At 47.1% G+C, this 10,596-nt stretch overlaps 2 protein-coding genes across 2 annotated transcripts; both read left to right on the forward strand.

Moving 5' to 3' along the window:
- The first annotated feature begins 2,101 nt into the window (after positions 1-2,101).
- Positions 2,102-3,007, forward strand: LOC119352258 (protein ALP1-like). Its single transcript, XM_037618951.1, has 2 exons — positions 2,102-2,311; positions 2,440-3,007. Exons 1-2 carry the CDS (start codon positions 2,140-2,142, stop codon positions 2,895-2,897), a joined length of 630 nt encoding a protein of 209 aa, XP_037474848.1. The 5' UTR covers positions 2,102-2,139; the 3' UTR covers positions 2,898-3,007.
- Positions 3,008-3,107: 100 nt separating this feature from the next.
- Positions 3,108-4,458, forward strand: LOC119352259. The gene is made up of 2 exons (XM_037618952.1): positions 3,108-3,409; positions 3,788-4,458. The coding sequence occupies exons 1-2, from the start codon at positions 3,368-3,370 to the stop codon at positions 4,244-4,246; spliced, it is 501 nt and encodes a 166-aa protein (XP_037474849.1). The 5' UTR covers positions 3,108-3,367; the 3' UTR covers positions 4,247-4,458.
- Positions 4,459-10,596: the final 6,138 nt, after the last annotated feature.

Consider the following 10,596-nt stretch of genomic DNA (forward strand, 5'->3'; position numbering starts at 1 on the left):
CAATTTGTAAACTTTTTCAGTTTCGTGAACTTATTTTTTGAATCCGTGAACTTTTTCAAATGAATGATTTTTTTCAATTTCCTGATTTTTTTCTCAAATCCGTCACCTTTTTTCATATGGATGAACTTTTTGTCAATTTTTGATTTTTTGTGTGTGCAAGTGTTCAACCTGGAGCATGGAATTGACGTCCCTGGCGCGTGCTACATGTGGCAGAAATTTGCTGGGTTGCAATCGGGATGGGAATGGGTCGGGTCGGACATGGCCTTGGATCTGGCCCCTGTGGCCCCAGGACCAATTTGAGAGGTCATGGGTCAACCCATCATATAAAGAATAGTCAATGGCCTCGTTGACTCGATGGGTATTTTGGGTCGACCCAAATTGCTGATCCAGTTGGTCACCTAGTGTCGGCTCTGTTGACCCAATCCCTATTTGAGACCGACCAATGATGTGTTTGGTTTGAGGGCTATCCTCCCAGAGACAGGGATAGCCCTTTTTTTGGTGGCTGCCACCCGTTTGGATCTGAGACGAGGAGGGATAGGGTCAGCCAGATGCTCAAAAAGAGGGATGTGGCGACCCGCGAAAAAAGAGCGGGTGGCGGCAACCACCCCGCGCGCGCGTCGTTGTGCTCACGCGCGAAACGTTTTTTCGGCTACATTGGCTCCCGCTTACCCCGCGAAACCCTCACTTTCCCCCATTACTCGCCTCTCTCTTCCCTGTGCGCGGCGGCGGCGCATCTAGCAGATAGCAGAGAGGCCGGCAAGAGGTGATTTCCTTCTCTACTCGTTCCTTATCTGATATCTCCTCTGCCTCGCCTTGCTTGTGACGGCCGGCCGTTGCGGAGGGTGTTCCCTGGCGATGCGGGCAAGGGTTTGAGGCGGCGGCGTGGCTGGATCTCAAAGCCGGCGGCGGCCGGCTGCTTCAGGAGGCGCGCACGCGGCTGGATCTCAAGCCTGGCGGCGGTGCCGCTGGATCTCACGGCCGGCGGCTGGGGACTTCAGGAGGCGCGGGCGGTCGGTGACTGATGCGTGCGCACGAGTGCCTATATGTGGCCGAACGGCTCGTCCACGTGCGCACGGCTGCGTGTGCTAGATGTGTGCTAGTGTTCCGTGCTCATATGTGTGCTAGTGTTCCGGCTCGTCTCTGCTCATGTGTAGTTCGCTGATTGATGTAATTTTCTGGTGCAGGAAAGTTGAAGGCCACCGTCAGTACATCTAGCAGCAGCAGCACAACTACAACCTGAGGTTATTTCTCCCCTAAATCCTATTCTGTTCTTTAGTAAAATGTTTGACAGTGGAAACAGAATGTTGGTTTTGGTTCTAAGTAGTTGGCCATTTGTACATCTAGCAGCAGCAACACAATTAGTATTGAAATTTGTTCAAACGTAGATGGACAGCGAGACAAAATATAAAATATTTTAGCTGTCAGTCCTATACTGCATATTTTAGCTCTAAACCTTGTACTGCATATTATAGCTGAATCCTGTAATGCATTGTTGATGGACAGAAAGACAAAGATGTTAATTTATGCGGCTGCGGCGCAATGGTTTATCAACATGATAACATTGGTTGTTCAATCCAGAAAAAGAAAAAGGAGAGAAGCAATTACGTATGCCCCAATTGATGAGAGAGATAGGATGAGAAGAGAGTATTTTGACAACAAAATATGGAAGAATGACACAACCTGTGTGAACATGCTTAGGCTTCGGAGAGAACCTTTCTTTAGGTTTTGTCAACTCTTTAGGGATCGCAACTTGCTAAAGGACACAATACATTTGACTATTGAGCAACAAGTAGCAATGTTCTTGCACACCGTCGGGCACAACATTAGAAACATGGTAATTGGCGCCAATTTTGGTAGATCCGGTGAAGTTGTGAGTCGTTACTTTCAAAGGGTACTCCATGCCATTGGCGAGCTTCGAGATGACCTTATTAGGAAGCCTTCATTGGAGACCCAAACCAAAATAGAAGGAAACTACCGGTGGGATCCATACTTTAAGGTATGAGACCAAGTGACAACTACATTTTGTCATTGTAGGCATGAATTTGTTTAGATCCTAATTTTTGGGTTTTTGTTTTCACCATATAGGATTGTGTTGGAGCTATTGATGGTACACATGTGCGAGCCTCCATTACACCGGATATGGAGGCTTCCTTTCGTGGTAGAAAGACTTATGCCACTCAAAACGTGATGGCGGCTATAGATTTTGATCTTCGATTCACATATGTGTTGGCCGGGTGGGAGGGGACAGCACATGATGCTCTAGTTTTACGTGATGCTTTAGAACGTGAAAATGGTCTATGTGTCCCACAAGGTAATAAATGAACTATATACATCTGTCATATCAATATGGGGTATTCATATATATATATATATATATATATTCATATATATATATATATATATATATATAACCAAATAACCCAAATGTTCCTTATTTAGGGAAATTTTATCTAGTTGATGCTGGATATGGAGCCAAACGTGGTTTTTTGCCTCCTTTTCGTGGTGTGAGGTACCACTTGAATGAGTGGGGAAACAACCCTGTGCAAAATGAGAGGGAGCTGTTCAACCTTAGGCATTCTTCTCTTCGCGTGACTGTAGAACGTGCATTTGGGTCATTTAAGAGAAGATTCAAGATACTTGATGATGCCACTCCATTCTTTCTCTTTCCAACACAAGTTGACATTGTTGTGGCTTGTTGCATTATTCACAATTGGGTTATAAATGATGGGATAGATGAATATATCATACCCGAGGATGAATGGGTGCCAAATATTACTCATGCTTCATCATCAAGTGGTCAAGCACATGAACATGCATACATGGTTAATTTTAGGCAAGGAGTTGCTGATCAAATGTGGGAAGACCGACAAAACCATTTGCAAGGTCAAAATATGTAGTAACTACTATGTCATTTAGCTCGTCGTGATGAATTATTGTACTTTGTTGAACTATTTTGTGTGCTGGAACTTATTTGTAAGGAAATATTATTTTCTGAGATTGTAATTGTAATGACTATTTAAGTTGCTAAAATTATTTCGTTATGTCCAAATTCTTGCTGAAATTACTTTCTCAATGTCCAAACACTTGCTGAAAATTGTAGGAAATGGCTAAGCAAGTTTCATGGACACCTAACATGTCCAAGTTCATGCTAACATGGCTAAGTGATTTGGTCTCTAGTGGCAATAGAACAAGTACTGCATACAAGCAATCACAGTTCAACGCTTGTGCCATTGCTTTGAATGAGCATTTCCAACTTAGCTTGAATGGAGATTAGGTCAAAAATCATAATAGGACATGGAAGCGAAAACTGCAGAAAATAGTGAAACTCAAGGACTTGAGTGGTGCACTATGGGATGAGGACAAGTCTATGATTGTTCTTGATCATGAGCATTACACAAATCATGTTAAGGTAACTATTTTTTTGCTCATGAGTACTTGTTTAATTCTTTCTTTATGTGAAAGTGCTTGCTGAAATGGTTTTGTAATGTTTAATACTTGATGTACTTCTTCCTTAATGCTCAAATACTTCCTGAAATTAGTATCTACAAGTCCAAACACTTCTAAAATTATTCTTTACGTGAAAGTGCTTGCTGAAATGGTTTTGTAATGTCTGAACTTGCTGTACCTCTTTCTTCATGCTCAAGTACTTGTTGAAATTAGTATCTACAAGTCCCAACACTTGCTGAAAATATTCTTGCTGGAATTCTTCCTATATGCTCAAATACTTGTTGCAATTGTTCCTTTTTGTCCAAATACTTACTGAAATTACTTTTATTGTTTCTACAAGGCTCATCTAGAGGACGAACAGTACCTTAACAAGACTATTATTCATTATAAGGAGATGATGAATATAGCTGGAGGGAGCATGGCTACAGGGCAATATGCAAAAGACTCAAGTGACCCTCTTGCTACAGAAGTGGTTAATCTTGAAGAAGAGACAACCAAGAAACCCACTGCCCCACATGAAGAGGTTGCACAATCAACCAATGCAGGTTCATCCGGTCCCAAACCAAAAAAGGCCAAACCAAATCCTTGTGCGGAAGACAGGTTGCATGCCACCATACTTGCATCTAGTGAAAGAATTGCTATTGCCATAGAGAAGAGTTCTAGCACCGAGAACAATGCCATAGATGGTCTTTGGGAGAGCATGAAAGTACTTTCTGGGTTCAGTTTGGAGTACCTTGCTCATTACTATGCATATTTGGTTGACAATCCTCGTGTTGCTATGGCATTCAAGGTGTTGTAAGAGGATCAAAAGAAGGTTTGGGTTTCTAGGTATGTCAAGAATACCTTTCCTGAAGCGTAAGGATGGTGAGTGCATATGTGGTGAACTGGTGATTGACTTTGCTTTTGATGCAACCAAAACAGTAACTATGGGTTGTATGGATTAGCTCTTTTGACAACCAAGAAAATAACTATGGGTTGTATAACTATTAAGTTCTAGTAGTACTCTATGGAATGCGGAACTATGAGTTCTATGCACTTGACTTATGTATGAAATGTTGAACTATTATATGTGATGAAGTGCGAAATTTCTACCATCGTTTTGTTTTGTTTGCTGTGAAAAAGTTAAGATTTTCGAAATTATGTCTATACATATTGTGGAATGCTGAACTATGAGTTCTATGCACTTGACTTATGTATGAAATGTTGAACTATTATATGTGATGAAGTCCGAAATTTCTACCATCGTTTTGTTTTGTTTGCTGTGAAAAAGTTAAGATTTTCGAAATTATGTCTATACATACTGTATTTTCCTTCCTCCCATTAAAAGTGCAAATTATGAGGGTAATCTCACCATTTCAAGTAAAAAAGGTTATCACAGCCGTTATCCTTCATTCATCCCTCGAACCAAACACTCTGATGGCTATCCTCAACCATACTTCATCCTTTGAACCAAATAAAACATGGGATAACCTCACCCTTCCAACCAAACAGAAAAAAGGGCTATGCCTAGCCACCTGGTTGGGGATACCCACAACCACCCTAGCATGTCCCTTAAACCAAACACATCCCAACATGACCCGTTGGCCTCAAATTTTTGGGTTGGATCAGCGACCCGGCCCATTCCCACCCTGGGTTGCAACTCACTCGGGAAGAAAATGTGATGCATCTCCCTGATCCGGTTTAGGGGGTGGAACCGACTCCGCCCCGAGGATCGAGAAATAGCATGTTAGAGTGCAGCTCACCTTATTTATTTATATTTAAACGGAGGAAAAAGATTTGCCTGATCCATTAATTGAGCAGAAGAGAATTGTCCAGTTAATTAGTGGTAAATCGGGCGAAAACCATCACAAACCAGTGAGCGGCACACACAATATACCCCGCACACACCTCTTCAAAGACAAAGAGGGTCTAGTCGAGACAGCACGCAGGCGTCATCGTCATCACTCCTGCCCTAGAAGGCATCATCGCCATCACTAAACTATGAGCAAACGACTTCGGCTTCGCCGTAGGCGATCATGGACCCAACTCACTCCGTAGAGACCGAGTGGAGCATATGAAGATCCGCGCCAGAACTCAGCCACCCGCGCCCAGACAACGCAGCTCCGACTCTGGCAAAGAACTACGAAGGAGAACTAGGCACGACTGGCGTCGTGGAAGATTACCAAACGGACCACCTGCTGCTCGTCATCGTACGCCATCGGGCCCCGCCACAACAGCTTCGACTTTAATGCAACAAACAAGCCGAGGCAATCCCATGAACACACCGAAGAAGAGCCGACTACCTCAACCATTGACATGTCCCCGACATCGCTCATTATCACCATAGAAGCCTCGATGCCAACACACACCAACATCTTCACCTGTCGCCGCCATGACCGTCCAAAAATCACCCTCGCCACATCGGACCCGCCACTAGTCCCTCCAACTGCCCTCTCCTCCAAAAACGAAGCCCTCAAGAGGGGCACGACGAAAGGGTGCCACCATCATTCGATCCAGAATAGGATATGAGGTTTCCTTTGAAGAAGGATTGGTAGGGGAGACACCACACCATGACAACACATTCAACAAGGTAGCAACGCCCTCGGACGCCATCGTTGCCGGCTCCGACCGTGACCATAGTCAAGTATTCGCCTGGTTTTGTCATCTGAAGCCCCAACCAAACTAGCTGGACCGCCTACCTCCATTCACCCACAACCTGCAACAGAGAGCTCCCAGATCGAAGCCTCCGCCTTGCTGCCTCGGCGTCCTGCGAACTGTCGGAGCCACACAACATGGAGCAAACGACGTCATGTGGCCAGCCAGAGCCGCACCCCCAGTAGACCGAAGCCTGCCGTCGGTGAAGCCATGCGATGCTCCCATGCCGCCTTCGCAGGACGCCGTGACTTGCGCTCCAAGGAGCCGCATTATCGCATGGCGCCGCCGCAACATGGACCTTATTGCAAAGCAGCCCAGGGAGACCACCCCTCGTCGCCGGCCCCAGATCCGCGCCGCCATGGACGCACGATGTGACGCCCTCGATTTGACCGTACACTAATCAGACACGCAAATGTGTACGATCAAGATCAAGGACTCACGGGAAGATATCACAACACAACTCTATACACAAATTAAAAATAATACAAGCTTTATATTACAAGCCAGGGCCTCGAGGGCTCGAATACATCAACTTGAATACAAACGAGTCAGCGGAAGCAACAATATCTGAGTACAGACATAAGTTAAACAAGATGCCATAAGATGGCTAGCACAAACCGGGATACAGATCGAAAGAGGCGCAGGCCTCCTGCCTGGGATCCTCCTAAACTACTCCTGGTCATCGATAGTGGCCTGCACGTAGTAGTAGGCACCTCTAGTGTAGTAGGAGTCGTCGTCGACGGTGGCGTCTGGCTCCTGGACTCCATCGTCTGGTCACAACAATCGGGTATAGAAAGGAGAAAAGGGGGGAGCAAAGCAACAATGAGTACTCATCCAAAGTACTCGCAATCAAGGAGGTACACTACATATGCATTGGTATCAAATGAAAGGGGTAGTATATGTGGACTGAACTGCAGAATGCCAGAATAAGAGGGGGATAGCTAGTCCTATCGAAGACTGCGCTTCTAGCAACCTCCATCTTGAAGCAGTAGAAGAGAGTAGATGGTAAGTTAACCAAATATCATCGCATAGCATAATCCTACCCGGCGATCCATTCCTCATCGCCCTGTGAAAGAGCGATCACCGGGTTGTATCTGGCACTTGAAAGGGTGTGTTTTATTAAGTATCCGATTCTAGTTGTCATAAGGTCAAGGTACAACTTCGGGTCGTCCTTTTACCGAGGGACATGGCTATTCGAATAGATAAACTTCCCTGCAGGGGTGCACCATATTTCCCAACACGCTCGATCCCCTTTGTCCGGACACACTTTCCTGGGTCATGCCCGGCCTCGGAAGATCAGCATGTCGTAGCCCTACCTAGGCACAACAGAGAGGTCAGCACACCGGTCTAAATCCTATGGCGCAGGGGTCTGGGCCCATCGCCCATTGCAAACCTGCACGTTGTGTACGCGGCCGGTGAGCAGACCTAGCAACCTCCATTACAAAGGGAGTTGCGTTACGCAGTCCAACTCGCCGCGCGCCGCTCAGTCGCAGACGTCATGAAGGCTTCGGCTGATACCACGACGTCGAGTGCCCATAACTGTTCCCGTGTAGTTGGTTAGTGCGTATAGGCTAGTGGCTAGACTCAGATCAAATACCAAGATCTCGTTAAGCGTATTATTTTGAAGTAACCGCGAACGCCGACCAGGACGAGGCCCACCTCTCTCCTAGGCGGTCTCAACCTGCCCTGTCGCTCCACCACAAAGTAACAGTTGGGGGCTGTCGGGAACTCAGGCCCACCACTACCTGGATGGAGCCACCTGTCCTTTCAGCCCCACATCGGAATCACATGCGGGTACTCTACGAGCCGACCCGACTTTAGTCATCACCTGTATAGTATGTAATATGAATGTATATATCCGTGATCACCTCCCGAGTGATCACGGCCTGATAGTATAGCATGGCAGACGGACAAGAATGTAGGGCCACTGATGAAGTACTAGCAACCTATACTAAGCATGTAGGCTTGCAGGTAAAGGTATCAACATTTGCAGCAACAATGACAGGCTATGCATCAGAATAGGATTAACAGAAAGCAGTAACATGCTACACTACTCTAATGCAAGCACTAGAGAGAAGAATAGGCGATATCTGGTGATCAAGGGGGGGCTTGCCTGGTTGCTCTGGCAAGTAGGGGTCGTCAATAGCGTAGTCGATCGGGGCACCAGCAGCAGCGTCAGTCTCGTAGTCTACCGGAGAGAAGAGGGGGGAAAACAATGAGTACAATGCAAACAAATGCATATCGATGCATGACATGACAAGTAACGGTGCTAGGTGTGCCCTAACGCAGTACGAGGTGATACCGGCGAAGGGGGAAAACAACCGGGAAAGTTTTCCCGGTGTTTCGCGTTTTCGGACAGATGAACCAGAGGGGGAAAATTGCGTGTTCGCTATGCTAGGGACGTGTAGTGGATGAACAGACTGCATATTTGGGTTCGTCTCATCGTTCTGAGCAACTTTCATGTACAAAGTTTTCCCATCCAAGCTACGGTTTATTTTATATTAATTTTTAAAGATTTAAATCATTTTTAGGATTAACAGAACTAATTAATTTAGAAAATACAATTATGACGTCAGCACGATGTCAGCATGACGTCAGCGGTCAACTCTGACCGTTGATCGGTCAAACTGACACGTGGGTCCCACTCGTCACAGACTTAGGTTAACTAAACCGGGTTAATTAGGCTAACTAAGTGATTAGGCTAATTTATTTTAATTAGATTAGTTAAACATGATTGATTAACTTAATTAACTTGTTAATTGATTAAATAATTAACTATTAATTTATTTACTCTAACCTTTTTTATTCACTTTTTTATAATCCGTTTCGTTCTAATCCGGGGCTGGCCCCACTGGTCAGGGACCCAGCCCAACCGGGGCGGGCGAACGGGAAAAGGGCGCAGGGCGCGGGCGCCGCTCGAACGGGCACTGCGGGCGCTTGACCGCTGGCGATGACAAGGGCACGGCGGAGGCAGGCGGGGCTGCCGGCGGAGGGTGTCGGGGCACCGTCGGTGATGCGGGGCTAGGCACGCGGTTGGGGTAGTGGCAGAGGGAGCACTCTCCTGGCGGGTCGAGGAGACGCGGTGAGGCTGCGGCGGGCGGCGCAGGCACACATCGAGCGAGGGGACGGCGAGCAAGGGGCCTCGGCGATCGGCGTGAACGCGCGGTGGCTGGAGTTGGGGGTGTTACGGGGCACGGGCGAGGCGCGGGGGTGGCACATGAGCGGTTGTGCGCGTGTGGCCGTGGACGCGAGGTGCCGACGACGGTGGAGCGGTGACCGTGGAGCAGAAACAGGGCGTAGCAGCTGCGAGCGGAGCCGGCGAGGGGCGTAGCGCGCGAGGCAGCGGGCGGGCAGGCACGGGGCTACGTCAAGCAGCAGCGGTCAAGGTCGGGCGCGCGGAGCAGCGGCAACAACAGCGGCTGCGAGCGCTTGGCGAGGCGGGGACGAAATCAGGGCGGAGTGGGCGCGCAGTGAAGGGCCGGTGAGCGGACGATGCGGAGTACAGGCGGAGGAGGAAGAGGGGAGGCAGAGGCCGACGGCCTCACCATCGTTGTAGATGATCAGGGCAGTGAGGCACGAAGAAGCGGGGCGAGGAGGAGATGAGGAAGGGACGATTCGGCGAGGAGGCAGACGGATGGCGTGGCGGCTCCGCGAGGTGGCTCCGATGACGGCGGGGTCGAGCGGCGGGCGAGGCAGTCCGGCACGATGAGGCGGCGGTGGTTCTCGAGCGGCGGCGCCAACGGGATCCCGATCCAAATCAGATCGGGGGGAGTGGACTGAGCGGGGGAGTGGGGAATATGGGCTAGGGTTCGGTGGGAGTGGGGGGTTAAGCAGGGGTTGGGTGGGCCGGTCGGGTGGCTTGGTTGCCCAGTTGGGCTGAACAGGCAGGGGTGGTTTCCTTTCCTAGTTTTCCTTTTCTATTCTGCCTTTTTATTTTTATTTATTTTTCCTTATTATTGTTTTCTTTTAGTTTTCTATTTTATTATAGTTTTGTAAAATACTAAAGTTGTACCTAATTTAGTTTTAATAAACATGCCACTGCCCCAATAGTTTTGGGCAATTAAATAACTTAGTTAATATTTTATTAATTGAAAAAGGCATTTATTTATGTGTTTAAGCTGTAGTTTTATTTAAGTAAGGGCATTTAAATATTTAATATTTTTTTTATTCCTTTACCAATAAGCCTTTGCATTTATTTTTCACACTTTATTTTTCACACTTAGAACATTTTAGTTTTAATGTTTGAGAACTTTTAGTGTTTGGCTTTATTTTAAATTTGAATTTGAATTACGTTTGAATCAACGCGAGTTTAATTAACGGGAATCGTGGTGATGTGGCATCATTAGCAGGGAATTACTGTAGCTTAATTATCTGGGCGTCACAATTCTCCTCCACTACAAGAAATCTCGTCCCGAGATTTAAGAGGCGTAAGGGGGGAAGGTTCTGGTTACGAAACTCTAGCGAGTGTTCTCGATCTTAGTTGCTCTCCTCGAAGTGGTCGATCCATAACGCTGA

The sequence above is a fragment of the Triticum dicoccoides genome, chromosome 2A (assembly GCF_002162155.2).
Source record: "Triticum dicoccoides isolate Atlit2015 ecotype Zavitan chromosome 2A, WEW_v2.0, whole genome shotgun sequence".
NCBI lineage: Eukaryota > Viridiplantae > Streptophyta > Magnoliopsida > Poales > Poaceae > Triticum > Triticum dicoccoides.

Excerpts from the sequence above, each read along its gene's own strand:
- LOC119352258 (XM_037618951.1), top strand. The coding sequence starts at position 2,140 with ATGGAGGCTTCCTTTCGTGGTAGAAAGACTTATGCCACTCAAAACGTG. Across the intron at positions 2,312-2,439 it reads TGGTCTATGTGTCCCACAAG|GGAAATTTTATCTAGTTGAT; the intron begins GTAATAAATGAA and ends TTCCTTATTTAG.
- LOC119352259 (XM_037618952.1), top strand. The coding sequence starts at position 3,368 with ATGATTGTTCTTGATCATGAGCATTACACAAATCATGTTAAG. Across the intron at positions 3,410-3,787 it reads ATTACACAAATCATGTTAAG|GCTCATCTAGAGGACGAACA; the intron begins GTAACTATTTTT and ends TGTTTCTACAAG.